The sequence below is a fragment of the Diplotaxodon limnothrissa genome, linkage group LG11 (assembly GCF_057381915.1).
Source record: "Diplotaxodon limnothrissa isolate DT_005_m linkage group LG11, D_limnothrissa_male_GT1.1, whole genome shotgun sequence".
Taxonomy (NCBI): Eukaryota; Metazoa; Chordata; class Actinopteri; order Cichliformes; family Cichlidae; genus Diplotaxodon; species Diplotaxodon limnothrissa.
In genome coordinates this window covers 25278870-25296382 of record NC_140606.1, presented here as the reverse complement: position 1 = coordinate 25296382, position 17513 = coordinate 25278870, and the positions used below count along the sequence as shown (strand labels likewise).

Sequence of the window (17513 nt, the reverse complement as noted above, 5' to 3'; positions counted from 1 at the left end):
AGCTCGCTTAAAGTACTGATTTGTTTTTGTTTTGGTTTGTTTTTTTTTTCATGTGGAAGCTAAGACAAAAAAAGTAAAACGAAAAAAAAAACAGGGGGGAGGGGGGCGCCCTTGAATCAGCTGTCTTTACTGACTTGATCAATACGATAAAGTGACTGTTTATGAAAAACTGTCTTCAGATCAGTTCAAAAGATCAGCGAGAGCAAAAACGTGACTGGGTGTCGCCGTGGAAGTCAGGGGGCTGTGATTGGTCAATTCCTCAGCGTTGACGTAGTGCAGAACTGCACGTTGCTGTGGAAGTTACTAGATCATTCAACCCACCCGGAGGTGAGTCGCCCCCAGTTACTTTGGGTTTCTTGATTAATATCCCGTTAAAATGCTTTGAATATTAATCTACTGGTGCTTTTTTCACGCTTTCATGTATGTGACCCAATGCTTGTCGATACTACAGCCAATTTAAAGCTGAAGTAAGCTAACGTTAGTAGCTAGCAAGCGATATCCATTTCTGTTCTTTGTATTTATCGGTAATGCATATAGAGGAAAAATATATACATATATTTTAACCCTATAGTTACTGTTATATGTTTCAGTGCGTATATAGAAATGTAGCACACCTGTTAATTTCAGGTTTGTTATTTGGCTAAACCGCTGTTTGCATTGCAGTTCTTGATGTTTGTTATGCTTTTTTCCACAGATAAACGTGACTGGTTACATAACTTGTCAAAGGGGAAAATTTTGCTCCACCGGTTGTTACTGGGCGTCTGAAGAACGGCTAATATCTTTGGCTTCCAATTGGTTAGTGTACGTTTCTGAGCGTAAATGGAAATAAAGTGGTTATAAGGGGGTTCTCCGTTACGCGTTTAAAAACTGTTTCGAGCTGAGGGTGAAAATGGTGAAAATGGCAAGGACTGCTGAGCTAGCTGATGCAGCCATATAATGGTAGAGACTAGAGAACGGGCGTAACGCTGCAGTATTACGCCAACATGATCATTGACTGTGTTACATGGCACAAACGGCTTGCTATGTTTTATAGATGAATACAGTTTAGTGGTTAATGCAGTTTATATGTAGCTACACGGGATTCGTTGGAGCGGCGTTTTATAGCTTAAACAGCGACACAGATGACATTGTTTAGTGTATGTAATGCAATTAAAAGTAGGAGTATAGAACATGGAAGGAACTCGAGGTCAAGCCTGTTAAATGAGAATTGCAGCCTTTACAGGAACGCTGAGTACAATGCATTATGTGTACTGAAAAGTAAAAATGTCAACAAATGCAGTGAAAACAGCCCCGTTTCTCTGACATATTGTCCAGCTACCTAGTTTTTACCTGAAGAAGATGTCAATGTCTCACTAAAAGCTTCATCATCCATTGGTTCGATTAGTTGTACTTTGGCTACAGTTACGCTAGAGTTAAAGCTGCAGGTCCTCTAGTGAATTTGGCTTTCAGGCTAGAAAATATGGCACACTCTTCAGCTTTAGCTCTATTTTTGTTTGACCAGGTGTAAATGCAGATTAGATGTGTTGCTTTGGACTTTGCACTACAAGTGTTAGAGAGAGTTTTTAAAAAACATGTAACCACACCTGAAAATGCTTTCAGCATTCTACCGCTACCTTTGCCCTGTCATTTGTTCCTCTTCAGTATGTAGCATTATTGACATCTTGTTTTCTTTCTTTCTCTAACCCAGATTTTTTTTTTTTCTGGCACCAGAATTTGGTGCTGATTAACAGTAGCACTGACATATTTTGGTTGGTTCCCTCAACAGCACCAGCTCAGTACCCAACCCTACTTATCTGGTTTATATGGTTACTCAGATGTATCTTGTTAGACATCAAAAAACTTTAATAGTAATTGTTCTTCTATTTGTTTTTGTAGTCTTATCACTGGCTGAAACGTGGGAAAGGTCCATAGCCAAATCCTGACCATGGCTGCAGTGCATCATCAAGGGTACCCACTCAGGGATTCACTGTACTGGGATGAAACAGAGTGCCTCAACTACTATGGGATGTTGTCTCTCCATGAAGTCTTTGAAGTAGTTGGTTCTCAGCTGACCGAGACTGACATTGAAGTCCTGTCATTCCTTCTGAATGAAACTTGCTCCGCGACACATCCTCTCGATCCCGCAGGCTGGACAGTTGAACCCCATGAGGACAATCCAGATGATCCAGGTGTGGCCCCAAGTCCACAGCTACTAAAAGCATGGCAGCAATTAAAGCCTACGGGGTCACAGCAGCCCTTTTTGGACCCAAAACCCAAGAGTGGCCTTGAGCTGTTGCTACAGCTCGAGAGGAGAGGATACTTTAGTGATGGAAACCTGGCACCACTACTGCAACTTCTAAGAGTCCTTACCCGTCATGACCTGCTACCCTCAGTGTCCCACAAGAAAAGGAGGACAGGTGAGGATCTTGAGATTATGTCCTGCTGTAGTTGATCTCAAATAGTTTGCCATTATGTGTTTTTTATGCTTTTCAGTTTCTCCAGAGAGAATTGGACAGAGGTATGAGATAGAAAGCACAGAGTCGGTGTGTACTTCTGGAATAAGTAGCAGCTGCAGGGAGACCGAAACTCCTCTTACATCTTTCGCACATCAATTAGAAACTGGTAAGTTTACTGCTCTTTAGTATTTGGCCAAACTGAAGTACGTTCTTAAGTGTCTTCAAGCTGATTAATGATGATTTGAAAACGTGTGTGTGTGTGTGTGTGTGTACCAGATTCTTTTGTGGTTCAGAATTGGCCTTCTTTAGCCTGATTGACTCTGCTTATATGCAAAATATAAATTAAGGCATGGAAGCTGCTACTTTTTTTCCCACATAAATAGGTGCCTTTTGTGTATTTCTGACTATTATATATGTCAGTGATTATTATCCTAATTAAAATAATATTTAAAAAATAATTTTTGGTGGTTAAAACCTTTTTTTTTTTTCTTTTTTTTTGATCTGTGTCTTGTGTGGGGAAGAACGCTGTGTACGCACCATGATCTTAACAGGCATTTTTCTTGTTGAAAGTTGTGATCAAATATCAGCAGTAAAATTTCGATGAAAAGCTAAAAATAGTCCTTTGCTGTTATTTTTGTCTTGCATCCCTGAACTCAGTCAATATGTTTTCTGTCAGGTATTTACACTCCTGTGGCTGGGCCATGTGCAAGTAGGCGGAGGAAGAAGAGGGGAAATGGCTGGAGCCGTAAGTCCAAGAAAACAAGCAGGCAAAGTCATCCTCTGCCTCCACCACCAGCGCCACAAAAAGTGTCCTGTGGTAAGTGCAACTCATGCATTTTCAAAGTGTCTTTCTTTTTATTTATTTTTTTGTTTTTTCTCTTGTCTTCTGTGGTACCTTCATCCTGCTATTTACCCCTGCTGCTCATTTTTCCTTCTTTAAACAGACGAGAATATAATTTTCAGCCTATTAACACCTCCCTGGCATCATCATATTTCCTGTTTAGTTTCTTCAATTCTGATGTTGTTTATCTATGCTAAATCTTGAATGCCAAAATGTTTAAAAATGCATAAAAGCGCCAAGTTCATGCTTAAGAAGATTCGTGTTTAAAAGTTAGCATACAATTTAACATGTTATTTGTAGACTTGGGAGAAATGGACAAATTAAATAGCAGTAGGGATGGTAATTGATAAGAATTTAGTAATTCCGATTTCTTTATCGATTTTGCTTATTGATTCGGTTCCTTATCGATTTCTCATTGCCTCCACTTTGAGAGTCGCCAGCACTTCTAAGCAGCATATCAAATTCATGCAAATTAATTGCGTACGTAATTAACTAGGTGGTGAAATGTTTGTGCATGTTGGAGGCATTTCCCCTCTTTGTTGTGATCAGTGTTGGGGTCACTACTCAAAAAAATAAATTTAAAAAGTTGTTGCACATATTTCACAGAACACTTTTCTTAAAAGTAATGCAGTACGTTATTTAATTACTTCCAGGAGAAAGACATTTGTTATACTACTTGTTACATTACTTTAGTGTTACTCTGTAAAATGATCTGAAACTGACCGTCTCATAATCACAAATCCTAATAAGGACAAACGTGATCTTTCTCTTAGTATTTAGGTATGAACACAAAGCCGACAATGCAAGTCGAAGATAAAAAACCATCACCAAGAGACTTTAAAGCAATCGTCTTGGTGATTCCACTGTAGAAACGGAGACTGCAGTATGACTGCTCATCAGTTTGTTACCTGTTGAAGTTCAGCAGTGGCTGCTTCACTATAACTAATGGCTCACTTTATCATGGTGCTGGGCTTAAGTCAGCATTCACTCAGCTTTAGCATCACTCTGAGTTCCTCTTAGTAGGGCTGCATGATTTTGCATAAAATGAGAATCACGATTTTTTGGCTTAGAATTGAGATCACGATTCTCTTTTCCAGTATAAATATTTATTGCACTTATTAACTGCACATCAACTTCGTAACAGTTGAGACTGAACATAAAAACAATAAGTAAACATAAAAACAACAAATGTCTCACGTTTTGTTGTTGCCGCAAAATGTCGTACTGCTTGAAATTCCGTCTCCACCGTTGCTCGACACTGCGTGTATAGGTAGTGCAACAATAGAAAAATAGTTGCGGGACGGCACTGTGTAGCGTTTGTCTAGGGTGTTGATCATTTTCCTAAATCCCTCGTTTTGCACAGTGTTGATGGGAGCCATATCTTTGGTCAGGTGATAAGTGATAGCCTCCGTAATTTCTTTGTGCCTGCGGGAGTTCGACGGGTATAGGGAAGCGCTGTATAAGGTTCCCGTTATTGATGTTTGGGTGGTTGACCGGGACGGATTTTCTCCTGTCACTTTCTCGTCATCCCTGACGTGCTCTCTGTTGTTTTTTCCCTGCTAATTTTAGCATCACACGGCACAGCTTCTGTATCACGTGGTATAAGGCTCCGCCCTTGTCATTTGTTGAGCAGGAAGAGTGAGCGCTTGTTTTCATGCAGAGTACGTCCCGGATCAAAATGCGGTACAGTCGTCGTCGTCTTTTTTTTTTTTCTTTCTTTTTTTTTTTTCTTTTTAAATCGTTGTCATTTGGAAATGAGATCGCACATAAGTATGAATCGAGATCGCGATTTTCTAACGATTAATCGTGCAGCCCTACCGCTTAGCTTAGCGTTAGCATGCTGTGCTTGCGGAATGTTGAAGTTGCGTTAACAGTATAAGGCAGTTGTTTCTGTCCCAGTCTCCACTTTACCATTGCGCTCTCATCCTTTTATACAATAAAAAATAAAAGAAATGTCCATATTCACGTCATAAACTGCACTACTGTTTTCCTCCTATTACACATAAACTAAATCAGCTGAATGTAGCAAGAGTGCAAGAACGGATAAGCAGGGTCGATAGGCAGGCAGACTAACGATTTGAAGGAAGTAGACTACTGGGAACCAGTTCTTGACAAGAACCAGTTCTCGATTCCCATCCCTAAATAGCACAGAGCGGTACACTAGATTCACACCTACTTATAAAAATGTGGAAGATGGTGTGCTTGCAAAGGCCACTGTACTTTACCTCTTCCTGGAGCTGCACAGAGTCCAAACATGTTCCAGGTTTGAGGAAACTTTTATTTTCCTTCTGTTTTGTTTTTCAACCCAGTGTCACATTTGGTGAAAAATCCGGACTGCAATATTGCCTAAAGCTCTCTGTGCTGTACAGACCACAGCGCTCATACTTTTTATGTTAGTACCAAATGTGCTTAAAAATCCTAGAGCTACTTTTAAGTCTGAGAACTCAATGTGATGCGCTTCCCTTTGATTTTTTTTTTTTTTAAAGCATTTCCACATTATGTTTTTGTTGGTACACTATGATCTTGTTGAGACTTAATGATAACCCTTTAACTGTCGTTTTTAAACATACAACATCAGAGTTTTGTTGCCTTATCAGTTTCTCCCTGTGGGAGTCCTTTATATTCTTTTCCCTTCATTCCACCTCTCTTTTCTCTAACCTTTTGGACTATGTTCAGCTGCTGCTGTTGATAAGAATGCTCACTGGTAGGCTGTGTCTTGTCCTTTTTTGTTTTTTGTTTTATTCCCTTTTCTTTCAATATAAGTGTCCAGTCCAATCACTACCAGATAGAGCCATTGTTCTGCTTTATTGCTAAGCTTGAACCAGAGTGGTTCTGACAACTGTCAAACCTTACATATCCCCCAAAAATCACTTTTTAGCAGTTGTTTGAAACTGTCTTAACGCCACTGAAAAGCTGCACTATGTAATCCATTGTCAACGTCCTTGCCCATATTTCCACTACTACCTGCCTTTAAGAAATCAATGGTAGTTTGTCTTGGTACAAAAAGACAGATAACACTAACATCAGTTTCCCTTTGTGTGAAGTTTGCTTAGTCATTCATGTAGACTTTCCCAAACTTCTTTTGAATGTCCATCTTTGCCTGTTGGTCAGAAATATTCATTACAACAAAAGCCCGATGATTCTCACTTCATTCAAAAAATAAAAGAAGAAGAAATCATTAAGGACAGCCTTTCTTAGCTACTCAGGATGAGTGATGTGCCTGTGACTATGAACTGTTGCTGTCTTGACTCCACATTTGATTCCACCAGGTTGACTCAAGAATGTGACTCAGATCGAGTAACCTAAGACACAATGGATCATGGAGACTGAGGAACAAAACAAAAAAGTCTGTCACTCCACTCTGTCTGCACATACTGCAGTGTGCGCGATCAACTCAGTCATGCGCTCTCTCACAAGTCTGGGCCGATGCCTAAGGTAAAAGAGGCTCTCCCCCTTGTTACAGCAGGGGTTGGTGCTGCCACTTTGCTCTGTATACGATGCTTGTGTATCATAATGTAGCTGCTCCTTACCCTGTCTCCTTCAGAAAACATAATCTGCTTTAACAGAAAAAATCATCCTGTAATGTTCTCTAGTCTTGTGCACTGTGGAAGAAAAAAAGCTTCTATTTGAGATTTTTAGCTTCCTGCCTATTAATGACAAGAGTTATTGGTGTCAGTGTTTCACAGAACTACCAGAGTCCTCAGCAGTAAGTCTCAAACCCAAAGACTGTACAGTGATCTTGGGAAAACCTTGAGTCAGTTTGATTTTACTCAAAGCATACCGAAAGGGGAAGCGTGTAACGAAAGTATTTTAAATTCCCCAATATTTGAAATCACGGGAACTTAACATATTTTCACAAATATGTCCAGCAGAAATTCCAGTAAATGTGAGTAAGGCTTGGGAAAAGAATGAAACTAACTTCTTCCAACCAGATGACCAGATGCTTTATATGGGCAAGAATAGGACATTGAATTAGGCATAGCTGAAAACCTTTAGCTGTAAAGAAAACTAAACTGTTAGCCACACTGACAACATAGCCACTCATCACATTGTCTAACCTTAATTTACGTACACAACCTGGGAAACCAATGCAGCACAGTTCAATCTTACAGGAAAATTAAGTTGGCAGCGTAGTAACCGAGGAAAAATACAGCAAGTATGTGTACTGTCAGAGTCAGTCTGTCCTCCATTTTAGAGCTGCCATTTCAGATTTTCCTGCAGAACTTTTCACAGTTAATTAAACTTTTCATCGTATGAAGGGTGGTGAATGCCTTCGTTGTACAACAGCCAGTTCTCTCTCTGGAAAGACCTAATTGGTCAGTCTCTAGTCATGGGCTAAAGCCTAAAAAGAGAGCTGAGAGAAGTTGCACAAGTCTAGTTTTGTCTTGGACAACATGCAGAAAGATTATTGTGGAAGCTTACAGAAAAATGTCTGCTTAACTTTGCTACTTTAATAAAATTCAGTAGCCTGTCAAGGAAGCCACCAGACTTAAAGCAAATTGCTCCAGCCTACTATTGTTCAGTCTGAATGATTCATATTCTGAAATGGCCACTGTGCACCAGCCCTGACCTTTGCTCATGTTACACAGTCCAGTTTCTAAATGTTATTAAAGAGGATGACACCAGATGAAATCATGGAGGTTTTTAGCTGTGGTGAAAGTTTCAGTAGTAATGCAGAAGTGAAAGCTGTTCTGGTCATTTATTAAAAAAACGTAATGTCTGATGCCTAACCCAAACAGAGATTTAGGTTATATTTGACTGAGGTCATGGTGAGATAAATTAGGATTTACAAAATAAAATTAGAACAAGTACACTGAAGAGTTTAACTCAAAGTGGAAACAGAAATGTGTTGGACATGTTTGTGAAAATGCGAGTCAGCACTGCATATGAACCCATTGGAGACGTGCAAGGCTTATAAATGGCTGCCCTGTGAATTGAACTGACTCATATTATTTTGGCAAACTGAAACATCACGATGCCAGTTCTGGATGCTCAAGAGACAAAAAAAAAAATCCTAATTGGGCATAGAGTCCTGTTCTGTAAGGCCATGTATTCAATTGCACCAAATCTAAAATGGCTGCCAACAGACAGCTCTTTAAAAAAAAGAAAAAAATGTCCATGTAACCTTTACTCAAGCCGTTCTGGGGAAAATCACCGAACAGTGCTCTGCTGAAGGAAGCTCATGCTGTATCTTATCTCTGTGCCCTGTGAGAGCCCTGGTGTGCGTTTGTCAAGATGGAGCAGAGATAGATAGGGCAGTTCAGTCCAATGCTGGCCCATAGCATTTGAACAGACCTCAAATACTCTTTCTTGTCACCATTCATCATCTCTTAGGTCATTTTCAGTGAAGTATCTCAATTACATTCTGACAATGACAACTGCTGTTACAAATGTCTTAAAGGTGTTTGCACATTCAGCTCAGTAGTGTTTTTGTGTCTAAATGGGGTGCTTGTGAAGGCCCTTCCTTGGTTTAATGAGCACTGTTGATTAACGGTGCGGCACAAATAAAGGGCCGGAAGATAAGGTTAAGAGATTTGGTCAAGGTAAGGGTAATCCAAGTATCCCATTTAGATTTTACCTTGTTATAGTTCAGAGCAGTAAATGCATTTCTGAGCTGATTAATTTGCCAATGCAAACTATTGGCCTTACTGAAGCCTCATTAAAACTAAGAAGTGACTGCTGTGCCATGCCTGCTTGATGTTGGGGGAGGAACAGTCCATTTAACCACTATGCAACCCACTTGTGCTTGTCTGTTTCTCTCCCTTGTCTGTGTTCGCAGTTCTAAACAGAGCACCCTGTGTGTCAGGAAAACTATATCCTCACACACAAAGAGAAGGAGAGAATGAACAGTAAATATTCAAACTACACAAAACGGTACAGAGGATTTATGTTTGTTTGTTTTTTTTTAAACTATAGGGAAAAAGTTCTTCAGGCAGACACAGATATTTTGCCTGTCTCTCAATACCCCCCTAACTCTCCACTCTCTTGGTCAGTTGTTCAACAGAAAAACGGATCGATAAAGAGTTGAAGCTCTCCGTGCCAAGTGACTCCTCGTAAATGGGTACTTAAACTTTTTCTCTTTTCCCCCCTCCCTCCTTTTGGTGGGGTGAGATGAGGAGCCAAACGGACTTGGTGTTTAAAGTGAGAAAATGAAAGCTGTGGTTCCTAATGTCCTGTCTAAGTGGATGTCTCTATGTGTGATGAAGCGTGAAGTGCTCTGTAACCCTAACAAAATGACTATCACTGTGTTCCTGTGCTTTTAAATGGCCTCCTCACTGTCACTGTCACTATCTCTGCCTCCATCCTCCTCAGTATGAAATGGGAAGGCAAAATGGAGGACATCCATAAATAGAGTAATTGCATGAAGGGCAGGTGTTTATTGTACCCTCAGCCCTCACACACTCTATAATGATCCAAAAAGGTCAAATTGTTAATGGTGCTCGAACTTCATATTTTCCTCTGTCCATACTGAATATTGTATAAAGTTAGATTATGTGTAGTCTGTTTAATCTTCTATGATAGTTCACACCTCAAAACACAAAAATGCTCAAACTGCAAATTTATCCATGTGCTTGCCACAACGATGGATACGTAATCTTTTTTTATATAACTTCATTAAATCACAATGGACTCCTGCTAGTGATCAACAAGTGTGAGTTTCGAAGTCAACACAAATCTGTTGGGGTGAAAAACTGTAGCTTATTGTGTTGAAAACGTATGTGACTCGGACTGCAGCGGGTTTCCTTCAGGATTTCTCAGGAGTTTTGCTGCATTCAATTTACCCTCTACCTTCAGAAGCTGCTGCAGCGAAGCCTCCACACAGCATGACGCAGCCACCATCACACTTGTGGGGATAATGTGTTTGTAGTGGTGAGGAGTTACTGACTTGTGAAAGCAGTGGGCAGAATTCATAAAATAAGCCTAATTCCACGTGGATCCTCCACTTTTGTAATGCCAGCTTCCTCTATAGTAGCCCGCTGGTTTTATAGGTAGTGTTTCCATGTCAGCTTTAGGATTGTGTAGACCTCCTGTAGACATCTTGGTGCTCTTCTTCACTAAATGTTGCACAAGTACAGTGTGCTCTATAGAGATGAGCAAATTTTTTCATGATATTAAACTGATGAGTCATGTGACTTAGCTTTTCTCTAAGTAATACTTTAGAGTGACAAATCACTCAAGTGTTTGTAATGCATTTATAGTACTAGCCCAACTTTTTTTTTTTTAAATATTAAATGAACATATAAAGGGAATGAATAGTTTTTACAGATGTTTTACATTCTGTGATGATGATCTTTGGTGCAACAGTTTTTCTATGTGTCTGGCTTCTGTATTGCCAATGAATTTACCACAAAAGTTATTTTAGTCTAACACAATTTATTGAAACATTGTAACACAGACATGATTTAATAAACAAAACTTGAACTATAATCGAAGGTTTCTTTAAAAAAATCTTGACATTTTATATTTTTGTACCATAAATCCCTTTTGAAGAAAACATTCTTCCTTCATTCAAATGATTTTCATGTAAAAACTACACATTTTAAACATGGCTTAAAATGTGTTGATTTAGTGTCCCCTTCTAACAAGTCGTCTGTTTTTATAGTAATCTAATTACAGACTTGTGGGGCATGAATGCAAAGCCACTGTTTGCTTATTGCTCTTCTACAAATGTTAAGAGATGCAAAATCAATGGTTTAATTCAACATTTGCATTTCTAATGTTGGCATTTTCCAAACTTTATCCCTCTTGAGTCTCGCGCCATTCCCTATAGCCCCAAACAAAACATGGCTGCAAGAGGGGTGGATGTGACTCTCAAGTCAAAGCGTGTGTTAAAGTGTACACTAATCCTCTGGTACATACATGAAGAAGAGTTCAAGACAGTCTCGTAATCATGCTTACCTTATACTCTGGGTTTTTGTCAGAGGCAAGCGTGAGTTTATTAGAAGTACCTCTGGGTCCATTTCATTCAAACATTTGTGATGTGACCATGTGCTGCTTATTCCTTCAAAATTAAGTATTTCATGTTGTAGCATTTAAAGCTGATTTGATTTTTTTTTCCTTTGAGCCATTTTGTTTATTTTTAGTCACAGTGCTCCTTTGTAAGTTTTTTTTTTTTTTTTTTTCTTCCTTATTTGCTTCATAAAATGTCATCATGCATTCAGATGCAAATATGAAAAAGCAGCTTCTGCACATGAATTCAGTGAGACTCTTAATGCGAATGTTTCTGGAAGAAATGTTGCTGGTAAATACTGTTTACATCTGCTAAAGGGGTTTGAATGGGAGAAATGGATTTTTGTTGCAGCAAAAGTCGTCAGAAGCTGATTTCCCACTTGGAGCTCTGGATTAATGACATGGGAGATGATCTCAGCGTTGCTCTTGCTCAGTACAGTATGTATCCTCTAATCTTTCTCGCTGTGCTGTTGCATGACCACCAATCCTGTTACTACGGAACTCCAGACGCTATCTATTCTCAGCCTTACCCATTTTGATCTGAATGAATCTGCCCTTTATAAACACCTGTCAGGAACAAAAGCCACTCCCGGGCTTGTCACTGCTGAGTTGTTTTTGTTACCCCCGCTGCGATATTTGCTCAGGGTGCCAAGTTCATTTAATCATATTCAGTATACAAACGCTACAGCCGTGATTTATGAGGACCATGCTGGCTGTCGTACAGAAAATTCTCATGCACCAGCGTCTTCTGATTCAGTCATGTTGCTAAAAACCATAAGTACCTAAAAAGGAATTGTCCATCCAAAAAAAGAAAAGGGATCTACACAGCCGGATGAGCTAAAGACGATTTCTCTCAGTGCTCTGAATATCTTTCACTGAAACAGACGAGAGGGGCTTGTAGCTGTATTGAGCACAAAAGTTCACATGGGTTGGTCTAAGTCCATTGCCCTTCGTAAATAATTTGCCCTGTTCCACCACCGTATTCACTTACTTTGTCATGATTTGGTAAAATCAAATATTTAAGTCCAGTTAGTACTCCTACAATCTCTTTTTGCTTGATGTCTTGCACAAAGTTGAATGAGCCATCTTTTAACATTGTTTTCATGTTTGTTTCTTTCTCTCCCCCGTCTTTGTTTCAACTTCATCACCCCTCCTTTTCTGTCATGGGCCTATCCATTCTTTTCTCTCTTTTTTTTTTTTTTTTTTTTTTTTTTTTTCTTTTCTGGGTAACCTTCACTTTCCTCCTTCCTTTTTCACTTCCCCTCTGCTCTTTCTACCATTACTCTCTCTCCTCACTGCCACTCACCCTTTTGTCCATCATTACTTCCTCCTCCCTCTGCCATTATCAGATATCCGCCTGCGTGTCCGGGCGGAATACCTGGAGCACGAATCGGCATTACGCAACGGCGTCGCCTCGGACAAGCGGCAGCCACTGGAGCGGCAGTTTGAGTTGTTCAGTCAAGCGAGTTCGCTGCTGCGTGCCAGAGACCTGGGATCCATCGTCTGCGACATCAAGTTCACGGAGCTGGCCAACCTCGAGGCTTTCTGGAGTGACTACCTGAGCGGAGCTCTGCTGGAGGCCCTGAAGGGAGTATTCATCACGGACTCTCTGAGGAACGCAGCGGGCTCCGAAGGCGTGCGCCTGCTGATCAGTGTGGACCAAGACGACTACGAGGAGGGCCGAAGGCTGCTGAGAGCTAAGAAAATGATGTCATCCAGTAATGATGGGCACCCAGAGGCTCACTGGGATTCATAAACTGATCAGACTCTCTGGGGTGTATTATATTAAACTTAAAGAAGAGAAAAGGGAGGAATGTAATTAATAATGGGTACAGGCAAGCTTGGAAGCATTTGAGGCCTCCATTTGTTGCATTCCATTTAATGACCACTAGATGGCAGAACTCACCATTGGTTCTTTTGTGTTCATAAGGAGCCTTTCTTTTTGCCTTTTCTTTTTTTTTTTAAGAACTGTCAAATTTTAGTTGGAAGTGTATTATTTGTAAATGAAATATAAATAATAATGTATCACTGTATTTTTTTTTCTTTGGATTCATGCACAGGTGCTACATCAGGATGACACAGGATATATCGAGATTTTTTTCTTAGTCTCTGAGAACTGGAACAAGCAAGCCTGTGTCACCAGATCAAGTGGTAAGCCCCTCACAGCTTTATCTGTCTTACAAAATAGGGTTAAGGCAACTGGGCTACCACAAATGATGTAAAATACTAAGTTTTGGTTGACGCAAACACATAAAGCACATGGGTGTCCCTACCTCCTTATTTAACTAACTTTTTTTTTTTTTTTTAATGTGTAACCATGGACATTTCAGATTCCAGCATGAGTTTAAAATTCCCAAATCCAAAAAGATCAATTTAACCAGAACGTCAAGATTGACTGTTGGATACTTCTTTGGGGGTTTGGAAAATAATAATAGCTTTAACTGACAATTATTTTTATTGGATTCTGTTAAAAGTATAAAGTAACCTGCCAATAAAAGTTTCTGGTCTTCAAAGAAAAAATTAGATGTGGAAAAGTGGGCTGCTCTCACAACAGATTGACCCAACTTTGGATAGAGTCCACATCTATATCTAGATAACAAACACTGGAATTTCCAGCCCTGTGTACCATGATAACCCAACTTGTGATTGCTGTGGTCAGTGGATACAGCAGTTGCCAGTAGATGACAGCAGTGATTAGGGCTGGGTCTCAACAGACCATGGAAGATTCATCATCACAAGCTTGTCAACGGCAGCCCGGATAATGCAACAGTGGCTTGTGTCCGGGTTTCCAGCAAGGCCTCAGCAAGTGCTTCTCTCAGCAAGTAAGGCACAGGACAGTGCATCGGTCAATAGAAGTGATGTTGGGGAGATCAAAATCAAAAGTGCACATCCCAGCTCCACTCAGCCCTGCTATGTAGGCCCAGTAGAGTGGCTCATGGACAGCTGTCGACTCACCCTGCTGGAACTAATGCCTGGACTTCACTCATAGAAGACGATCAATAAGCCCCTTCACTCTAAGTCCCTTCATACAGGCACGACTTAAGCAGGCAGACACTGTCTGAAGTGCAGGTCTCTGCAGGACCGGGCACAGAAAAGGACAATGGACAGATTTCCATGTTTACTTTTGTGTGTATTTGTTAAAGGAATTAATTAATGTGTGTTTGTATTCTTTCATGAGAAGAAAGATTAATTCAATCAGGGGAACATTTTTGTTAAAGAAATTTACTTTATGAAGGTCAATTCTTTTTGTGGAAATCTTTATAAATAAGAAATAATTTCCTGTGAATAATAAAGAGTTTTGATGGCCTAAAGCTGTTTACATTTATTACCTGTTTGCGTCTCTGAAACTATCACCACTTGTAATCTGAAATTGTCTCCCAACTCTGAGGTTATTTTGAGCAGTTGTTTGAAAATTACGTGCCCTCCCCCTGCCCTGAAATGGTCTGAAGTGCTCCATTGAATGCAGGTCATCGTGGATCATGTCCTTAATTAGTTCTTGCTTTAAGATATCGGCATGATGAAACCCAAGAATAGCGTGTACCTCTAACATGTTAGTAATTCAACTGCTGTTTCTGGTTTGGCCACTTTAATTTCTTCTTCCATTTATGTGCTAAATTAATTGGACATGAAACCATTTTTTTCCCATCTCTAACATAATTTCCTATTGATGGCACCTAAAGTGTAACTGTAAATAATAACGGTATCATGTTTATTTAAGGTTATTTAAAGCTTTAACATTTAACCCTCACATATTGATCATGTTCTGTCCCTCCACAAAAAACAAACATTTGTTATCACAAGCTATTGCTTCACACTTTACTAAGACATGAAAGCCTAACAGCGATAATTCATGTCATGTCTATATTTTAATATTATTATATTCAAAGTGAAAATGGTGTGTAGAACTGTTAGGATCTATTATATAACCTCGTATAACCATTACATGGTTGTACAATAACATCAGAAGAGTTAAACACTGGTCTCACTTCTATGTCATAAAAATGTCATAAGTACAATTTATAAATACAAAACTTGACCCAACTAGTCTGTGGATTCAAAGCAGTGGTAAGAAACCTTGTGTGTGTGTTTTGAACACACATACACTTGCTGAAATGGCAGCTCAGGTCCCTCCATAGTCTTATGACCCTCACAGTCTTTCTTTTTATGTCTGTTTTAATATCGGCTCAGAATAAATAGATTATTATTTGATAAATGGCCTGTATTGTATAGCGCTTTACTAGTCCCTAAGGACCCCAAAGCGCTTTACATATCCAGTCACCCACCCGTTCACACACTGGTGATGGCAAGCCACCCTGGGGCGCACTGACAGAGGCGAGGCTGCTGGACACTGGCGCCACCGGGCCCTCTGACCACCACCAGTAGGCAACGGGTGAAGTGTCTTGCCCACCGACACAACGACCGAGACTGTCCAAGCCGGGGCTCGAACCGGCAACCTTCCGATTACAAGGCGACCGCCCAACTTTTGAGCCACAATCGCCCCACCTTTATTTGATTAATGTTTGGGTATTTTTACATTGTAAGGCACTAGCAGGCACACAGCATTCTTGCATTCATACGGTGCTATTCTAGTCTTAGTGACCAGTCGCCACAAAGTGCTTTTGACTACAAGCCACACTTTAACCTTATATTAACACAGCACTTCATTCTATACACTTCAGGCACCATCTACCTGAGAAGCATCTGTGGACTGTGTGAGGAAGTCAAAGTAGGACAAATGTGCACTCCACACAGAAAGGCCACAACCAGGATTCAGACGAACAGACCTGACTATGAGGTGATGTTGTTAACCACTGCAGCGCTGAGCCGCCCTATTTTGGAGCTTGTGTCCATGTCAAGACATTGGCTGAGCTCTGTATGACTTCTGTTCCTTATGTGAACCCTATATGATTGATTCTACAGTGTTTTGCTATTACACTGTCCACATGATCCTTCAAAGACCTGCAGGTGCCTGTCTCTGTGGGAACAGACTTCTCATGATGGTGTCAAGGTCCTCCTTGAACTCTGTCACCACAATCCCATAAAGAAATCCACAGAGACAAGCCATGTAGAGTTTTCAGTTTCAAACTTGTGTTTAACCACCATTTTATTTTATTTCACTCACACTGGTGGATCTAAATTCAATCACTATAGATACAAGTCAAGATCTTTGTGCAATTTAAAATATTTTCATTTAAGTGTATATTTTACAATTTAGAACAAGTCATCAAATTTCAGACTAAAAGAATGAATTAGGTTTTGTTGCTGCTGTCAAATGTCAAAACAGATCAAATTTGACCATATGTATGTAAGGGTTAACGTGTTTGTAATAAATATCTGATGCCGTCCTTACAGCCTAACTAGAGACATGGAATCTATTCGGTGACATGCAAGTAGATCTTTTTGCCTCCAGGGTGAACACACTGCCCCTTGTTCTTCTTCATAGGCGAACAAGATGCACCCCAGGACACTTAATGCACTAGCCCACCAATGGCCAAATGTGCTTCTGTATGCATTTCCCCCAGTGGAAACGATATCTCCAGTTCTAGAGAGAGTACACCTCACTCTGATTCTAGGAGCCTGTTGGTGGCCAACAAAGTCGTGGTATGTGGAGATAATCACCCTATTAGCAGCAAGGCCTTGGCAAGCTTCCTCTCTGCAGGGTGATGGAAGTGATTCATCCACACCCGGATCTCTGGCACCTTCATGCTTACCTGCTGAAAGGTCAAATTTGATAGTTAAGGGTCAGTTCTCTCTTGATGGCCTCGGGGATGTATCGCGCCCAAATGCCACATATTTACCCAAGTTCATTCCTGCAGTTTATAGCTCAATTGAATTTGAGCTTCTGAGCTTTTGGTCCCCTCCTTTTGGATCTGAGAAGCAGAGGAGGATCCATTCTCTGTGTCCGGTGTGTGTGCTACGTACCTACATTGAGAATGTTCTTTTTTGTGACGAGTTGTTTGTCTGCTTTGTTAATCCAGCCAGAGGTAGAGCTTTGTCTAAACAGAGGCTGTCCCACTGGATTATAGAAGCTATCTCACTGACGTACAGCACTAACGGTGAGCCCCAGGTGTGAGAGCTCATTCCGGGTACCTGTAGCTGCACCTAGTTGGCCATCACTGCACACTTTTGTCAGGTGCTATCGTTTGGACATTACAGCCCCTTCGGTAGCTCATACTATCCTTTCTGCTGGGTCACACACAAACACACTAATGTGCTGGTAGTACACCGTGCAGAGCGAGGCGTGTAAATTTGTCGCATACTTAGGTGTTGTACAGAGTGAATCGACT

The 17513-nt window shown here is 40.4% G+C and overlaps 1 protein-coding gene across 3 annotated transcripts; it reads left to right on the top strand.

The window, feature by feature from the left end:
* The first annotated feature begins 278 nt into the window (after positions 1 to 278).
* On the top strand, positions 279 to 14497 carry dedd2 (death effector domain containing 2). 3 transcript variants are annotated; one of them, XM_085366431.1, is made up of 6 exons: positions 279 to 327; positions 695 to 795; positions 1876 to 2396; positions 2482 to 2601; positions 3112 to 3252; positions 12576 to 14497. In XM_085366431.1, exons 3-6 carry the CDS (start codon positions 1925 to 1927, stop codon positions 12980 to 12982), a joined length of 1140 nt encoding a protein of 379 aa, XP_085222557.1. In that variant the 5' UTR covers positions 279 to 327; positions 695 to 795; positions 1876 to 1924; the 3' UTR covers positions 12983 to 14497. The 3 variants fall into 3 exon arrangements, with proteins under 3 accessions (XP_085222557.1, XP_085222555.1, XP_085222556.1); XM_085366429.1 differs by having other exon boundaries at positions 2473 to 2601; XM_085366430.1 differs by having other exon boundaries at positions 695 to 801; positions 2473 to 2601.
* The last annotated feature ends 3016 nt before the right edge of the window (positions 14498 to 17513 follow it).

Coding starts and splice junctions, on each gene's coding strand:
- dedd2 (XM_085366429.1), top strand. CDS start 1,925: ATGGCTGCAGTGCATCATCAAGGGTACCCACTCAGGGATTCACTGTAC. Junction 2,602..3,111: donor CGCACATCAATTAGAAACTG/GTAAGTTTACTG, acceptor GTTTTCTGTCAG/GTATTTACACTCCTGTGGCT. Junction 3,253..12,575: donor GCCACAAAAAGTGTCCTGTG/GTAAGTGCAACT, acceptor TGCCATTATCAG/ATATCCGCCTGCGTGTCCGG.